Below are 18,871 nucleotides of genomic sequence, written 5' to 3'. Positions count from 1 at the left end.
TTGAATTGACATATCTAGTTTCTCTGCTTCTTACAGAATGGGAATTCAGAGCAGAAATTGCAGTTTTCTTTCTGGCTGTTTTGCCTACTGGATCTTATATATCCATGGACAGTCAAGATCTCAACTATTTTTGTTTGCGCTTTTTTCAGTCTATTATTTGAGTGTCTGTGTGAAATAAAAGGTGTTAAGGTAATGGAATTAAACCTCTTTTAACAAATACATTGAGGTGTTCCTTTCACCACCACTCCCCAATTCTCAAAATCTTTTGGTTTTCAATTTGATGTTAAAAAAGTGGCAGCTGAAATTAATTTACAAGTTTGTTCCTTTCAAGTTCCTGTGCTGTGATATAAACCAACTTTTGTTCCCTCTGCCCACCTTCTCCTCCCCCCCCCCCCCATCTTTTTAAGGGGGGGAGGATTTGGCTTTTGTTAGTTATATCATAAAAATATTTTAAACGTCACTTTGTTTGTTTTTGTGCTTTGCAGAAGATAAGGGCTTATTATTGATGTTTTCTCTCTTTACGGTTGTGTATTCTAGAAGCCTCCATTTCAGTTTTAGTACTTCTACAGTTCACTGAAATAGCATTAAATAAATGTTGTAGCTATGTCTCAGTTATTCTTATTCTGCTGGTCTAGCTTCAAGATGAGATTTATTTTAGAACAAAAAGTTTCTGTTCCCTTTCTATGACTACTATTTGAAGTCTGCACTGGGTGAAAACATGAAGTGACTAATCCAAGGAGAGTTTTTTTCCACATAAGCATGGTGCTTTGAGACAGGTGATTCAGGTTCACTTCTGTCTGTTTTCACCTGAGTATTTTGGAAGTGAGGTATCTGTGCCATCCTCCTTCTTAAAGCCTTCTCCTAAAGTCTGATTAAAAAGCAGTTGAGGATATTGAAAGGATTGATGTGAATCCATCTAGAATTACCAGCTACTGTTTTATTGTTGGAGCTTTCTTTTTGACCACCACATCCTACATAGAAAAGCATGCATGGCCAATTTCAGAACAGTGTGGTTTTAAAAAAGTAACCCTAGTATTTGCAGTTTTTAAGTTCTCTTATGTCATCTCAGAATTAAATTTGACTTGACTGGAATGTTAAATTTCCTTTATAATTTCCTTTACATTTTTTTTCTCTTTTTTTCTTGTGTGAATTAGATTCAAGCAGAGATTCCAGTTGTGTCTTCGAATGCAATAGAAGACAAGATTTCAGCTACGTCAGTCACTGCTTTAGTTGATGCTGAGACACAGAGAACAAACGAACCAAAGAGCTACCTTCATCAAGCTCTTGCAAACCTAAAAATCAAGCTTTGCGCTGCTGAAGAAGAAAAATTAAAAATAAAAAAGGTATGAATAGATTTTTAATAAAAAATGTTTAGCATTTATATAGGATTTAATTATAGACGGCAGATGGTAAGGATTCACCATGCATTTTTTGTAGAAATTATCCCAATTCCAGAGAAATTGTCCAAATTTAGCCAGAATACTCTCCCCTCCCCCTCATTCTCCCATATCTGGTGTCTATTTTAGGCTGAAATTTTCTAAAGTTTTAGATTCTCCATTAGAAACTTTTTCTGGGGGGAAAGAAAGAAAGAAAAGGAAAAAAATGCATTTTTATCATGTAGACAAGTGGTTAGAAGGTATAGAGATTCCCCACGTTTTGGAAGTGTATGGTCACTGAAGTTCATAGTGTCTTTTCCTATCCTTATGAATATAACACAGGACACTTATTTTATTTTTTTTTTCTTTCCTGGGACCTCTGGTAAAGAAATTCTTTATATTCCTTCTGACATTAGTATGATAAGAGTACTAGACAGGGCTATGCCTGTAGTTATGTGTCCAAAGATCACTGAGGCATTGGAAAGTAAGTTTAATCTCTGCTGTTCTTAATATTGCTCCTTGATCGTGATCAAGGTGTGCTAGAAAATAAAAATGAGGATGAGTAACAAGTCAATGATGAGGAGGTCTGGAATGAATTGATTTTACTAGGAATTAAGTGTATAGAGGAGATCCAGAATGGAAGCATGAATGGATTGTAAGAGGACTAGAATTAAAGTTAAACTTGGCAAGGGATGCTAAAGATGACAGGAAGGGATTCTGTAGGTCTGTAGCAAAAAAAAGACAGAACAGGGACACCGTGGGCCCTCTCTGGAAGCTATCAGAAGAGCTGGCTACTGTAATGGGCTGCCGAAGGGAGCTGTGAATGCTCCATCCCTGGCAGTGTTCAAGGCCAGGTTGGACAGAGCCTTGGGTGACATGGTCTAGTGTGAGGTGTCCCTGCCCTTGACAGGGGGTTTGGAACTTGATGATCTCAAGGTCCAAGTCTAACTATTCTATGATTCTGTAGGACATCGTTGAGAGCTAGACTCTGACTTGAAGTGTTGCACCATCAGTTTCTGTCTCTGCAGTAGAATCAAAGACTTTGAATCTCTAGAACTGTTTTTAACGTTTTGTCCAGAAGCAAGATAACTAAGTAGATCTGCTGTTTCTGTCCCCCTTACAACCATCTCAGTTGTTACTTTATTTGAATAGCTGTACAGTGATCTGGCCAGTCATTTGTTTCTATACTGGTTTCCTGCATGGCTGCAGAAATAGTTGTTCTTGAGCAACTTTAAGGTTGCTAACAGCTTATGTATAGTAGGTATCAGTTTGATAGGAGAACAGCTGCATTGAGTTAAAAATAAAAATCTTCAGCAGTTTGTATAGCAAACAGTTTTTAAGTTTATTGTCAGTGTTATTCTTCTTCCTCTCTCTTTGCTCATGTTGGGCAGGCTTCTAAAATGGCTCTCTGCAAGATTACAGAGTATTTTTAAAATTATTATCATTTGGAGATATAGGCAGAGATCGCTAGGGCTGTATGTAATGGGATTTCTGTCATTCTAGTGAACCATTTGCTAACAGTACACTTAATATGCTGTTCTCCAAATGCAGAAAGACAGAACAAGTGATTAAAAATATTGAAATAATTAGAACAGAATAGTTCCAGCTGGAAGTGACCTACAACAATCATCTGAACCAACTGAGCACTTTAGTGCTGACTGAAAGTTAAAGCATGGCATTAAGCATGGCATCCAAATGCTTCTTAAACACTGACAGGCTTGGGGTATTGACCACCACTGTAGGAAGCTTTTTCCTGTTTTTGACCACCCTCTCAGTAAAAAAATGTTTCCTAATGTCACGTCTGAACTTCCCCTGTCACAGCTTTGAACCATGTCCATGTGTCCTGGCACTGGATCCCAGGGAGAAGAGAGCAGCACCTCTCTCTCCACTTCCCCTCCTCAGGAAGCTGCAGAGGATGATGAGGCCAGCCCTCAATCTCTTTTTCCTCCACACTAGACAAACCCAGTGACCTTAGTTGCTTCTTACAGAATGTGCCTTTGATTTTGTGTACTTTGTACTTCTTGAAAACATTGCCTTCATTTAAAACCTGCAGTTTTATTCCGCAACCCTTTATCTCTGTGTATATTATGATAACAAATACTATAGTCTTCAGAAATGATATTAGTTGGAATGATCAATTGATTCTCACAATTCACCTGTGTTTGTAACTTCACATTTTATTTTGCAAACTTTACAGGAATTAGAACATTTATTGGAAAAACACAGTATTCTAGAAATGGATTTCTTGAAGGAAAAAAAAGAAAAAGTAATTTCACATCAAGATCACTACAATATGCTCCAGGTAGTGTATTTCTTGTAGTGTATTATTTTTTTTCAGGAGGGTTTTGTATAGAGTACACTTATGTCTGACAAATACTTCAAGTATCTCCATGTCTGCTCCAAAGACTTTCCTATTTAAAAAATTTCTAAGGTCTTTAGATCAGAGGCTGACTTTTGACATTAGCAGCAACATAGGTTTAAGAGCCTGCTTGTAAGTATGTTATCGTAACTCAAATCACTCATCTTTATTCTGGCCTGTTTTGCATAACAGATGAAAAAAACAATTTGCACAGGAGATGAGTGTTTAACAGTGTGACAAAGTATGTTCTAGTGTAGCTATGTTATATATAGCTAAAAGTAGGCAGATATTTGTAAAGTATTATCTGAATCAAATATGGAATAGTTTGTATTGCATAATAAAAACTCTAAAGTATAACTAGATGCTAGACAATGGAATTAAAACTGCTTCCATTACAAACCCCAATGTTGTTCATTGAATACATGTGTGAAGTCCACATACAAGACAGATTTTTCACTGAAGTTTTCTGTCTTCATCCAGTGCTATAGCAGGACAAACTAAATATTATAGACTAACAGTGTTTCAGAAGTTTCTTGTTGGTAATTCACCTTCACTTAATTTTTTTGCAGCAGTGGATGGTTGGGTTTTTTTATGTAGCTACTCAGTGTTTCCCATTTGTATGTAAGGGTTGCTATGATAATTTGCATTGAATTTCTGCTTCTGTACTTCCTAGAATTTATGCTCATCTAATTTTTTTTTCTTATGTGTGTAATATCCTACTCAATGAAAGAAGTGTTTGCTTAACTATGTTACAAAAATAAGTTTTGCTTAAAAACCTTCTGATTCATGGAATATCATACTGGCTAAAAATCATCATAAACTCTTGACAGTAGATTTAGTGGATATTATTTTTTACCACTTTCACAATGCTCTTCAAGTGGAAGTATTTAAGTAGTGGATATGTTACTGAGGCTTGCAAGGATCAGTCTGCCTCTTTGAGTCAGGTACTGCAGTTTTCAGGAATGGCAATGAAGGGTCATAACCTTTAACTTACTTTGTAGAAAAACTCATGTACTTCCTCTTGTTGTCTTCTAGATATAGCCAGAATCAAGTCAGAGAAGAAAGTGAGTCTTCTGAGAGCTGACAGTCAAAATTACTTTCATGAAATTTGAATATCGGATACCTTTTATTAGTACTGTTTTTCTGCAATTCATAAGACTTTGAAAAAGGAATGCTAAATAATGTGACATAAAGTGTTGATGACTGATTTAATGTGTATGGATCCTTTTGATTTCTTTTTTTCCTCTTTTAGTATTTAACGTTGTATTCTAACTGCCGCCCCCACCTCCATGTAGTTTCTTTCTTTCAGAATTTAATTAAGTCTCTTAATATTTCATGATATACCTTAAGAGCTTGTATTTTAGATTCAATGTCATAATTATCTTGATATTAATTAAATAAATAGCTGAATAAGTAAATACTAGCTCTAGTTCTTACAAGCTGAACTTCCTATAATGAAAACTCTTGGAGAAGAGTTGGCATTACAGTTTTGCAATTCCAAGAACAAGAAGCAAGCTAACTAGTTTTGTCTTGATGATGACAAAATTCAGTTTTGCAATGATGACAGAAATTGTTCTGGAAGTAAGTAGGGATGTTAGTTACTGAGAAGGGTAAAGCAGCTTTGGAGAGCTGTGGTTCTGAGGACTGAAAGTTCAGTAGTGTTCCAAGAGGAGGAAGTGTACAGCACTTAAAAGTGTATAGAAGGTACTAATACAGATTAAGGAGTGGGAAGTTAATCATAGTTATCACCCTTCCCCACTATTCCCAATGTGATTTTGTCTAAGGGCTCATACTTCTTGTAAGGCACCTTGTTCTGTAATGGTGATACCATGTGGCACTGATCTGGACACAGAATGGATGGTGTGCACAGGGCACAGCTGATTATGAGTAAGGGGTAACTCTTCTGGTTTAAGCCTTTTCTAAGGCACCTCTTCCTTCCTAGTTCCCTGCATCATTGGATTTTTGCCCCCTCCTTTTCTCTATTTCTCCACTGACTTTGCTTACCTAATGATAAACTCAGCCCTTCTGTGCCTTCCATCAGTCTTCACCTCTTCCTTTCTTATCCAGTGCTGAGAACTGGGGAATATAATTTTGCCTGTAATATGGATACTTCCCAGCATTTGAGAACACACTGGGATCTCTAACTTCCCCAGTTTCTGTTCTGTTGTTGGTATAGGAACACTGTCCATTTCTAGCCAGCACCAGACCTACAACGTGTGATCCATCAGCTGTCCATATTGTGAGAAGTCTCAGTGGCTGAAACCTGAGGACATGAGAGAAATTTGAAATGCACATCTTTGGACAATAGGCCTGTTCATGTTGACAGTAGGGAGGTGTCAAAGTTTGCGTACTTGGAATGAGCACAGATGATCCTAGAGAGAAAGTTTCCTGTTTTGGAAGACCCCTGTATTGTGCTTTTAATATACATAAGTAATGGCTTTGTATAAACATTAATTTCCAAAAGTAATTTCAAGAAGCAGTCTTGCAGTTGGATGTCTAGGAAAACAAGCTCTTGGAAGCACTTGCAGTTAAAGTGACAGGGTGAAATGGTCATGTTTCCTAATCCTAGTTAGTCATATGGTGACTAAATTTTGTATGCTGTATTGGTAGATATAACTTTATCTGGAAGAAATGTTCCTATGTGTTAGTACCCCACTAAATACAACATACCCCTGTGCAAACAGCTATGTCTTTAGCCTGCTTTGATAAAAAGCCCAATTTTTCTGTTGGAGGGGGCAAAACTTGGGGGAAAAATAATGATAGTGGTAGAATAACATCCAAGAATTTGTCTTTTCCCATTATACTGAACCTTACGTAAAGTACAACATGAGTAATCTTTCTTTCTTCAAACCGTAGTTCACCTTTGAAATTAATTTTGTATCATTTTGGCTGCAAAGGTTATCTCCATTCCAGAAAAGCTGATGAAACAAGGGCTGACAGATTTATTTCTAAGTGCAGGTGAAGTATACCTTGATGTGTTTATTGCCACAAATCTGTGAACTTGGTAAGTGAAAGGAAGGAATAATTTATGCCTTTCTGAAATATGTCTCCCCCAACATCTCTATATAAATTTAAGAAAAAAGTACTGTTTTCTTTTACTGAAACTTCATAGTGTGCAAGAATGCTTACAGCAAAAACCCCACAACCCTATAGCTGTAGCTTGTTTTATGTTACAATTTCAATTAGTTTTTAAATAGTTTCACCTGAAGTTCAGATTGCGGAAGGAGGGTTGGAAGCCTGGACTCAACCATAGGTTGAGACAGATTTTTCTCTTCTTGAGCTGGCTCTGGAGATATAGGGATGGCTGACATGTCTGTATTGTTTAAACAGCAAAAATGCATAGTCTATATACATTTTTCCTAACCGCATCCCTACACACTTGGAGAGCAGCTTTGTGATCCTCCTGGGTCACCTGCTTTGACTTCCACCTCCTGTACACTTCTTTATAACAGAGTTTAGTGAGGAGCTTTTTGTTCATCCATGCAGGATTCATTCTGCATTTGCTTGATTTCCTGCTTGTCACAATGGGCTGTTCTTGAGCCTGGCAGTGTTAATCCTTTAATAGCAATCAGCTTTCTTGGATCCCTCTTTCCAGGGATTGCCTATGGGATTCTGCCAAGCAGACTCCCAAGGAGACTGGAGTCTCCTCATCAAGTCCAGCATTGTGATCCTGCTTTTTGTCCCAGTCCTTCCCCTGTCCTGAACCCTGCCATCTCATGATTAATGCAGCCTAGGCAGAATGCCACTGATCTTCCCATTCCCAGACAGCCCTTTCACGTTTTTAAGTATCAGGTCCAACAATGCCTCAGAGATTGCTTCTGCATGTGCTAGGACATTGTTGTCAATGTGCCCCAGGAATCTCCTGGGTTGTTGTATTTTTCCTCAGAAAAATACTGGGGTGGATAACATCCCTCATGAGCACCAGGGCCTGTGAATGTGAGGCTTCTTGCTGTTGTCTGAAGGTGGCCTCCTCTACATCACCTTCCTGTAGACCATCTGTTCTACACCCAGCAGATGCAGCAATGTCCGCTGTGCTGGTCTGCCCACTAATCCTGACCTGTAGATTCTTCACTGATCACCTACCCCAAAGCAGAGCTCCAAGCATTCCAACTCTCACATAAATGGCAACATCTTGTCATTGCCTTCCTGGCCTTTCCTTCCAGAAGAGTGCATTTATGATTCTGGAAAAGGTGTGGTGCAGGAGATTGGAAATGGGTCTTGGAGGTAGGTGCTTTTTGTGGCTTCAGTACTAGAAAATGTATGTTTTCTTGCAAAACTAATATATGACTTACATCCTGTTAAATACCATCTTCTAAGAAAATATTTAGGTTGGTTTTAGGTGCAGACATAGTGGAGACAGAATGCTAATAATGAAAAATAGGTGTGAGAAAAAGTTACCTACAGTACCTGTAACTAAATTTATAAATGAATTTCCAGAAAACTTCACAGGTCAGGGTTTAAAATTATGGAACACTGAAAATAGGGAATTTCAGGAAAGGCACTTTCACAGATAGCAATGTATCTTTTTTCTGAATTAAAAGTATTTATGGATGTGTCAACAATCCTTTGCCCACCTCCTTTTCAAGTGTGTGCCAGATACATTATGATTATTTCTTCACCTTTTAATTTTTTTAATGTGACTCTATGTACTCTTCTTTCAGACACTCCTTCTTACTCAAGTCTCTATTTTATTAATAATTTCACAGCTGTTTATCTTTTTGACTATTTTTCCCCCAGTTTTGATGTCATCTTTCCTCTAAATTATTTTTCCACAGTGTGAGGAAAAATACCTTTTTTCTTTGTTTTCCCCTAAGGAAAAAAAGAAAAAGAAGGAAAAGATTGTGGTCCCTTGCATTTATGTTTTCCTCTTAAAATCTTTTTACATTAATTTATTGTCTTGTTTCAGAATGGTTGATTAGAAGATTAAATATGACATGCTAATTTTGTTCTAAAACCATGATATATTCAAGCATACCTCTATTATACTATTGTGCTGTTACTTAACAGCTTTCAATGTCTAACTTGCTTCATAAAGTAGTATTCAGTTACAGTCATGTAGTGTGCCTAGAATTTATTCTTTTACAGATATGTGCCTCCTTTGGCTCTCTCATTTTAAGGGTATGCCAGAAATTATGCTTAGACAACTTTCATTTTTCTAGTGTGCAAGCATGTGGAAGTAAAAATATTTTTTGGCACCAACATTCCTGTCCTGACAGCTTTTAACTGGCCTGACCTGTCTTATGCCAGTATATCCTAGATTTATTTTAATGCATTGACTAATTTATGTTCAGTGTGTCACAAGTCCATCACAACTACTGCTCATCTCCATTTGTGTATTCACAGTGTGTTCAGGATGATACATTGCCTTTTTTCCATTTAAGATGGAAATTCTAACTGAGATGGTTGTGAAATCCCAAATATATTTAACACTGATAAACTGGAGTTCTTTACCACCAAGATTGTTGATCATCAAGATTTTCACTAGATCCAGCTTTTGTAGAAACAGTATCTTGTTGGACTCTTGGAGGGGAAATGGAAGTGTGCAAAATCTACTCTACATGGTTTTCTTGATTCTTAGTACAGCTTGGATAATTGTACTGTTAAGGGAATGCTTCTAAATCAGTTACTTGTTACTTGGCATGCACTTTCTTAAAAAATGTGGGGAACAGTGCTAAGGCAACTCCATGTCTTTGGATCTCTTTAAGTCCTGTTCGTGTTCAATGTAAGGCATCTGTGAGAGTGTAAGTATTGAGTACTTGACCATTGCTCACTATCAAAATACTAAATCTTAGCTAGTATTAGAATTATTAAATCCTTTTAACAGCATTTTTGTATTTCATGTTTATATACATGGGAGAAATAAGGCACATAGAAAATATTAGGATGATATTTTGAGGACAGTTTTGAAGAATTATCCCTGCATTGCACTTTAAGTGCTGTATCATCTTATTTGGTTCGTAGTTCATTAATAAACTACAAATAGTTGCAGAATACAGCTGAAATACACATTGATGAAAATTTTATTGCTTAATTAACCTGTTACTTAAACACCTCTAGATTGACTTCTTCAATCTGTAATAATTTTATTTAATAAAGTCCATGCTTGGTGTTAGAAAGTCTGATCAGTCGCAATGTATAATTTGTCAAGTATTGAACAACTTTATTTGTATAAATATGTTCTAATCAAATTCATACAGTGGAACTTAATATAACTGAGAAAAACTGTGACTTACATGTCAAAGTTAAATTTATTCATTCATTCTCTGTTAACACAGACACACCCTTACTAATTATTCCTTTAAGATGTAGGCATTTTTTTGCTTGAGTAATCTGCCCAAATTTCATATGTAGGCAAAATGCGTAGCATCTTAATTTCAACAAATAACTACTGTTGTAAACTAATGGAAAAGTGTGTAACAGGTCATTCTTATATATTTCCTGACAGTGGGAAAGCAGTTAACAGTGGTAACATATTAGTTATTGCAGTCTTCAGAATAGAATATAAATATAGCAACTTTATATCAGCAAGGCTTTGAAAACTACCACCTGATTAGGAGAAACTTTAAGGAATAAAATAATGTTTGGGGGATGGAGAAGATAAGGGAAGGTAAAAGCTCTAATTATAGAACAACATAACTAGATTGCTGTTCCCTCTTTTTTTTTCTATTTGAAATAAAATATGTTTATAAGGTCAGCACAGTTTTCTAGTGTATAATATGACATGGTCTGTTTCTGATTCTGCTTACAGATAACCAGAGTGACACTAATTACTTTTAGTTACTTCACTGTTACTGTAAAAAAAAACCCAGCCAAATAAAAAACGTTTTGCTGCTGAGACTTGCATCATTTTTTTCCTCATCAAAGACTTAAAAGGTCCAGAACAGCATGTGACATTTAAAATAATCATGTACTTAAACTACTGAGAACTCTTTTTTACTTTTCTTGGCTAAAGTTTTATCGTTTAAAGAAAACTGATACTAATGAAAACTAGAACATCTGTTCTTAAACCCAAAGGATGTTGAGATAAAACAGACTTTACTAGTCCTATGCTGTTCCTTAAAAATAAACCTATTGCTTAAATATATTTCTAGACAGATAATATTTTGGTTCCGATATGTTATTGTTTTAAGCTAGTTTAAGCAGGTCTTAGATATCCTATACTGTTATTTAACAAAAATACGGTGACAGAGTTAACTGAGGGAAAATATTCAGGGCTTTATTATTCAGCTAAAAATGCACCAGACCTCTCACATGCATGGAGAAGGAGGAGATTGTGGCTATTCTGTAACAATGACTACAGAAGTAGTCCGAAGATTTCTCATATTTTGCACAGTATTTTCATAAGATGTTTCTCATGTGTGAGAGTCTTGTGGCACTTGCCCCCCTTCTTACATCAAGGTTGTCTGTCCTTACTTGCACATTCATTTGAGAACTGAATGTTTATTAAATAAAAATAGCAACTCTTCGAAACATGTTGCAATTTCTATGACAATATTTAATAAACTTTCAGCACATTCCAACTCTGTCACCACCAATTAAATTATCTTATCATGTACCAGTCACTGCCACAGCTGATGAATCTTCCATTGCACAACAGAAATCCAACAGTATTTATTTAAGGAAGAATCAATTCTTTATTTTTTTTTTTTTTTATAAGTTGTATTTTTAATCTATTGCATTACTTTAGCTTTCTAATGTGGCCTCCAGTCCTTTAAATACCTTTTACATATGCTTAATAAACCTGGATGTATCCAGTTGAGGAAGGATATTTTCCAGCAGGATTTGCTTTCACTTTTTGAAAGACCTTCAGCCAAGAGCCTTACTGTAAGCAATGTTTGTGCCCCTTTGAAGAGGGGAGCTGCTCAGAACAAGAACGTGTCTTAATCATGATTTTTCTCATTTGGATTAGCCAATGTGTGGGAGGTCTGACGTAGTGCATGATCCCAAGAAGTTTCAAACAAAGTTAAAATACAGCTACAGCTTTCAGTCAAATTCAGTCCTAATGCTACAGCCTTTAAAAAAACTATTTACATTTTAATTTGTCTTATATAACAGAGTGTGAGTTTGTTTCTGCACCCCTGCCAGCTGGCTTGTGGAAAAGAACTGAGGGACTCTCCAAGGAGTGGCATGTGTATGGTCTTAGTTTGTAGACTTAGAGGAAGTGATATTTGTGTCCAATGTAGAATTCCTTTGCTTCTCTCTCTCAACTTTTTCAGCAACAGGAAGGTATACACTGTTACTATTTTGTCCTAGTCTTGATTTTGTGGGGAAAAAAAGTGTGATCTCTGTTCATTCTTCCCATCCTCTCCTGTGTGGTTTTTGGTGTTTGTTTATGTTTAGTTGATGTCGTTTTCTTGTTCTTGGGTTTGATTTGGTGCTTTTTTGACTGCAACATGTTGTATAGATTTTTAAAAAAAGGAGCTGTGGAGTAACTGTTGTCCAGAGAAAAAAGTTGGAAGATGAGGACCATTGTTTTAACATCATTACAGGGAAGGGGAAGGGTGAAGAGGGGACTAGTGTATTCTAGAAACAAATTAATTGCAAATTCAAAAAGATTTTGAGACTGAATGAGCATTAGAGGGAATAATCAGTCACTGCCCCAAAGGTATGCACGTGCAACTCTTGGGCTGCAGTGCAGTTTTCAGACAAAGGGAAAAGGAAAGACTCAAAGAAGACGAAAATTAAATTTCATGTATATTAAATCTCTGTTTCTCATTTGGGCAGGAGAGAAGTTGCTAGCAGGTTTCTTTTTTTCAGTTCCTTCCTTGTTGATGACTTTCTATAGCGGGAATGTTGTTCTTTGCATATCCACGTACAGCTTCAGCTGAAGGAAATAGAAGTTTCAGCTGAAGAACAGATTAGACTTAAATATTTTTTTCTAACATTGTCCCCAACTTCATGTTTCATTTTTCAATTAGTACTCTGTTCTTTTGCTTCTAAAAAGACTGACCTTGTTACAAAGTTCATGGTTGGTTTCTCAAAGAATATTTCTCATAATTTCTTTTTTTAAGTGTTGATCCATCTAGATTAGAAGGTGAATGGACAAAAAAAAAATAATAGAAAAGCCTCAGAAAACTCCCAAACAAGAAAAAAACCTCAAAAAATAACCAAAAAACAACAACCAGCCAACCCACCTCTGCTGTCTCCAAAAACCAGCCAAAAATCCTGAGTTTTCTTCCTTTTTGAGTTTCTTTAGAAAAGCACGGGTATAGATCTATTTTTGTTGGTTTCACTATAGATTTGGAAGTTTGAATATTTAGCTGTGTGAATCCATTTGCCTTTTGTGGTCAGTCTGCACAATTGTACCATTTTTTTAGAAATTGATCAGATGACATAGCTTACTGATCTGTAATTTTTGAAATCTAGCAGGTCTATGTGTTTTTAAATTTGCAATTAAATTTAAAAAAATGAAACAACAGCAAAATTAAATCCCAACATAGCTTTTCATTATGTATAAGTAGCTTAAAGTGGTGTCAAAATTGCTGACTTTTCCAGGATGTTACATCTGAAGTGTTCTAGCTTAAATAAAGATAGTTGATTCTTGCAGATTTAAAAGACTGCTTAGAGAAAAGGAATTGATTAAATAGATCATCTTTCTAATAGACTGTTTAGATTTTCCATCCACCCTAGCCCCATAATTGTAAGTTTTCTTCTCTGTAAGTAGTTTTGCTTTTAGTTCAATAACATCAGTCTTTCACAGTAAGTAAAATAGAGACTAAATAATGCATGCTACAGTTTACACATGGCAATGCTCTTTAGATGTCTAGGTCTGTATCTAAACTCCAAAGTTTAAGGGGGCTTTTGTGTGAAGGCAGGAGGAGCGGGGGTTTTGTTTGTTCTTTGTTACAAATACTGTACTACTGGAACTTATATTGATGACAAGCAACTAAAGGTTATCACCATCTTTGCTAATCAAGGCAAAGTTCTTAAACACAGAATTAAGAACATAATAGTGTCATCTTTTTGTTCATCTTACCTGTTGCTTGCAAAGGAGGGAACCAAGATTATCTTGTGTTGGGTAGCTGGATATCTACTATGGATGATGAATATCAGCTCATTAGAAAGGCAAGGAAGAAGAAAAGGTGGTGCTGTCGTTTATAAAAACAGCAGCTTCACACCACAGAATTCAGGAGATCAGACTGGTTTAGTTAGGTGATGAGAGAGCTGTCTGTCACCAGGAGAGAGTTCTGTCTTATCCTGGGTTCAGCAGTAGCAGTCATTTTTTTTTTCTCCTTCTTGGTAGCTGGTGCAGTGCTGTGTTTTGACTTTTGGGCTGGGAACAGTGCTGATAGCACCTATGTTTTGAGTTACTGCTCAAATGTTTGGTTTGTCCAAGGACTTTCTGAGCCTCATGCTCTGCCAGGGAAGGAGGGGAGGCCGGGAGGAAGCAGAGACAGGACACCTGACCCAAATTAGTCAAAGAGGTATTCCATACCACAGCACATCATGCCCAGGAAGTAACCAAGAGGGCCCTGGAAGGGGGTTTGGAGGAGGTATCGGTCGGTGTTTGGTCAGGCAGGGTGGGGATGAGTTATGGGTTGGTGGGTGGTGAGGTGTTGTATTCTCTTCACTTGTTATTTCCTTTATCATTATCATTTTTATTGGTAGTAGCAGTAGTGAGTTGTGTTATACCTTAGTTATTAAACTGTTCTTATCTCAACCCGTGGGAGCTACATTCTTTGGCTTCTCCTCCCCAACTCTTCAGGAGTTGGGGGAGAAAGGGGGGGGAGTGAGTGAACGAGACTGTGGTTGTGTTTTAAACCACAACATGTATAAACCTATAAAGTCTCTGATTCTTGGAAAAAAGAGAAGGATAATGTAAGGATGCAGGCACGCTAGCCTTTTGGTCCTTGGGAAAATGGCATGAGTCCTCTTGGCAATCATTTCTGGGCACATGATTTTCATGTGCCCAGAAGAAGGTGAAGAAGGTGACTGGAAATTGCCAACATGGATTTACCAAAAAGATAAATTATACCTGACCAACCTGCTTGCTTTCTGTGATGAAAGACCTAGCTTATGGATGAGAGGAATGCAGTGGACATTGTGTATCTTGACATCAATCTAGAGAAAAGAAGGCTTAGGGATAACGTAATAGCAAATGTTCAATACCTACAAAGTTGTCAGAAAAATAGAGCTAAACAAATTCTGCAAAGATGCATTGAAGGAGGACAAGTGATAAATTGAAACATGGGAAGTTACAGTGTAGCATAAGGAAAAAAATACTTTTGGGATGAAGTTAGGCATTGGGATGTTTTAGCCACTGAGGTTGTGAAATCTCCATCCTTGGAGGTTTTCAGGATCTGACTGGACAAGAATCTGAGCAATCTGGTCTGAATTCACTGTTGATCTTGATTTCAGCAGGAGGTTCAACTAGGATGACCTCCAGTGGTCCCTTCCAACCCGAATGATTGTGGGATTTTTTTGTGATTTAATACTTCGGTCATAAACTGAGAAAAAAAAATAGCCCACTCCCAGTCACTAAAGTCACAACTCAAATCCAGAGGATACTCCCCAGGCTGAATTATTTGGAATATTTCACTCTAATCTGGCCTACCTCACTGCCAGCAAAAAGACTTTAGCAATCAAGGGCAGGGCCAGGAATGCCTGAACCAAAAATATGAATAATGCAGTATTTCAAATGTTTAATCAGAATATCAGTTACTGTAAACTTAAATTACTATTGTATGGAATATAACATCTTTGGTGGTTTTAAATATATCTACCTATGTTCTGTGTGAGGTTTTACAGTAAGTAAAATGTAGTGTGGAATGGCATGACTACGTTCCTAAGATACACAACAAGAAGTGAGGACTTCTTATAAAATCTGTGTATCTGTGATTTGGGAAGCTTTTTCTGAACTGTGGGAGATGCTTCCTTCTAGGAATTTTCCTGGAAATTGCTTGAATTCCTTCTTGGAATTTTTCTGAGACTTCAAACCTTTTTGTTCAGAAACTAGTAGTTCTGTTGTGTCTTAAAATAAGGGAGAAGTTAGTTCTCCTGCTTTCTTATCATACTTTTTTGTTGTCTCTAGCAAAGGTGTAGCTTGTGTCTCTCTGATTTGGTTTTTGTTTGGTTTGGGGTTTTTGTCTGTGTGGGGTTTTTGTGTGGTTTTGTTTGTTTGTTTGTTTGGATTTTAGTTTAGTTTTTCCTACATGTTTAGATTATTATTAGTCAGGTAAGTAAAACAAATAACCAACAACTTAATCTAGAAGTTTACAATTCAATAGCAGTTCCTTGGATGCAAGGATAATGTTGGAGTAGTTTGCAGATGCAGTTTGTGTTCTGAGTTGGGCAATACAGTCTAACTTACAAGTGTTCGTTTCTTTTGAAAAAACTTCAAGAGAAGCTTGGTTTTTGTCCCTTTCATTCTGCAGGTCAGTTTTCTACCTAAAAAAGAAGAAAAACTTTCCTTGTGTAGTTTTTTCATGCATATTTCTATGTAGTAATATAGTATATTATAGTCGAGTAATACATAAATACTAATATATATTTTAATATGTCATATATAACATTGTTTTGGGTACTATATGTGGCTTCAGTATCAGTAGCTGTTGACAGGTGGCAACCCTTTCTAAGTTAATATTCTGTTCTTTAGGAACAGTGATGGAATTTAAATCTGAACTGATGCTCTTGAGATAAAAGTCCTAAGGATGTCCTAAAGAAGAGCAGAGTTCTTTTCATGCTTACTATGTTGCATAACAAAAGCATTCTCTTTTGTTGACTTCATTGGGGTTGTCCTGTTTGCTCTTTCTTCTTTGTTTTCTTTTGCTATAATGTCCCATCATTAAGATTATGTGGGCAAGTAGGTAAACATCAGTAGGGGGAGATGGTTGTAGCTCTATCCTAAAGAAGTAACTATTTACATCATGATTTAAAACCCTGAAGGCAGTCAGAAAAGGCTTTCTATATCAAATGTACTGTGGTATTTACCATAATACAGTTTTGATTTCAAAATATATATTAATACTAAGAACACTTATTATTAATTAAGAGATTGTTCAGCATGTGTGTCAGGTCTTGTGTTTTGTGCTTATAGTCCTCATCAGTGGAGAGTTTCTCCTCAGTGGAGAGTTTTTGTTCTTCACACGATATTAATGTCTTAAACATGACAGGCTGGAGATCCATGTTATACACTGCAAATACTTGAAGAGTTTAGTTACATGTGGTATGGGAACTATAAGTATGTTTCTTTTTTTTTTTTTTTTTTTTTGCATGTATAGGCTCTTCCAGACTATTTCCTTAACATGGTTTTTCACATTTAATCAGTCATGAAGTCTCCCAGCAGACTGGTCCATTCACACTCACTCAGCTCTGCATCAGCTCAGTTCTAACTCGGCAGGAAATGTCCTCATCACTGTATTAGGAAGCTGCTGTCCTGGGTTCAGCTGTAATTGCTATTTTCTCCTTCTTAATAGCTGGTGCAGGGCTGTGTTTTCAATTTTATTCTGAGAACAGAGCTGATAGCACACTAATGTGGCTCATGAAAATTTTTTTGCTATCTCACTTTGTACTTTTGTTGTTTATTCCCGCAATGACATTTACTTGTATAAAATAAATTATAATACCTCCTTGATTCCTATGGAAAGCTTAAGATATTCAGACATCATGTTGTTTTGGTTATATAGGGAAATCTGAAATCTTTCTTTCCTTCCTCTAAAAATATTTGTCCTTATCTTTCAGTTCTCAGCTGTATCTTTCACTAAGATGTTGGTTATGTGACCACAATGAAAATACTTACTTTCCTATAGACCTGGATGCACTCCAAGGTCTTAGTGTTTTGGAGAGCTCACATTCCTGTTTTATGAAAATAGAAATAGTGACCAATCTGTATTTTATATGCAATAGCACACTCTAGTGTGTATATTAATTAGCCATTATGGACTGGTTCGCATCATGTTTAACTTAAATTTTTAGTATTTTAGTTGTGTTGTATTCAGTGATTCCATTTTTTCTTTCTACTTTGGTTTATTGGAAGAAATATGTTTCTTCAAATGAGAAATTACCAGTTTCTCAACAGAACCATTTTGATACTTGCTGTTTTTTTGTTTTGTTTTTTTAAATGATGCTTTGAAAGAAAGAGCTGATAACTTTCGTAGAGAGGAAAATCTTGATGTAAGGGAAGAATTTAGTCCAATATAAAGAGTCTTAATGCTGTAATTATATACAGCAAATGTGTGTAAGATGGATTTGAAATTTGTCTTCTAATTGAGTTGCCTGCAGGGAATTACAATTTCCCTTTTTGCATTACTACAGAAATGAGTACATCACTTTCTAAGGTGTCAGCTTGGACTTGTGGCTAATTCTGAAGATATCACGGCCTTAGAGAAGACAGGCAGCCAGCATCAGCTCAGATAACTGGCTTCCGTGTTACATATAGTATGAGACTCTTAACAGGTGTCATAGAAACATTTGTATAGCTTTGTGTTAACTTACTATCTTATTAGCATGTTTTTCCTTTTTTTTTAAATCAGGTTTATGAATAATAATGCAAAATGTAAAAACCAAATAATATCAGTTGACCCCAAAATACAAGTGAGAGATTGAGTTGCTGGCAGGGGTCCAGAGAAGGGCAACAAAGCTGGTGAAGGGTCTGGAGCACAAGTCTAATGAAGAACGGCTGAGGGAACTGGGGTTGTTTAGTCTGGAGAAGAGAAGGCTCAGGGGGGACCTTATCACTCCCTACAAGTACCTTAAGGAGGATGGAGCGAGGAGGTGGTTGGCCTCTTCTCCCAAGTAACAAGTGATAGGACAAGAGGTAATGGCCCCAGGCTACACCAGGGGAGGCTTAGACTGGGAACAATTTCTTCACAGAGAGGGTAATCAGATATTGGAAAAGGCTGCCCAGGGAAGTGGTGGAATCACTGTCCCTGGAAGTGTTCAAAACCTGTGTGGACAAGGCCCTTAGTGACATGGTTTAGTGACAGTGTTGGCAGTCCTGGGGTAATGGCTGGAGTGGATGATCGTAATGTTTTTTTCCAACCTATGTATCTTGCAGGGCTTCACAAAAAAATCAGTTCTAATAAAGAACTCATATCTGGGCCAACAATATGAAGTTTTTATAGCTGTCGTTTCAAACCTTTTTTCTAAATCCCTTTCAGGAGAAATGAACTGAATGACAGAGCAGAAACCACTAATC

At 36.7% G+C, this 18,871-nt stretch overlaps 1 protein-coding gene across 1 annotated transcript in view; it reads left to right on the top strand.

Annotated features, from left to right (window-relative positions):
* The window catches only part of CCDC91 (coiled-coil domain containing 91), a 117,110-nt gene that overhangs the window by 36,538 nt on the left and 61,701 nt on the right, over positions 1–18,871 (top strand). Inside the window, exons 5-6 of the mRNA XM_034063337.1 lie at positions 1,155–1,343; positions 3,574–3,678. Of these exons, the coding sequence (XP_033919228.1) occupies positions 1,155–1,343; positions 3,574–3,678 (294 nt within the window). The remainder of the gene's footprint in view (positions 1–1,154; positions 1,344–3,573; positions 3,679–18,871) is intronic.

Source organism: Melopsittacus undulatus, chromosome 5 (genome assembly GCF_012275295.1).
Source record: "Melopsittacus undulatus isolate bMelUnd1 chromosome 5, bMelUnd1.mat.Z, whole genome shotgun sequence".
Taxonomy (NCBI): Eukaryota; Metazoa; Chordata; class Aves; order Psittaciformes; family Psittaculidae; genus Melopsittacus; species Melopsittacus undulatus.
Note: the sequence above shows the minus strand (reverse complement) of the source record. Positions and strands in the feature narration are given on the sequence as shown.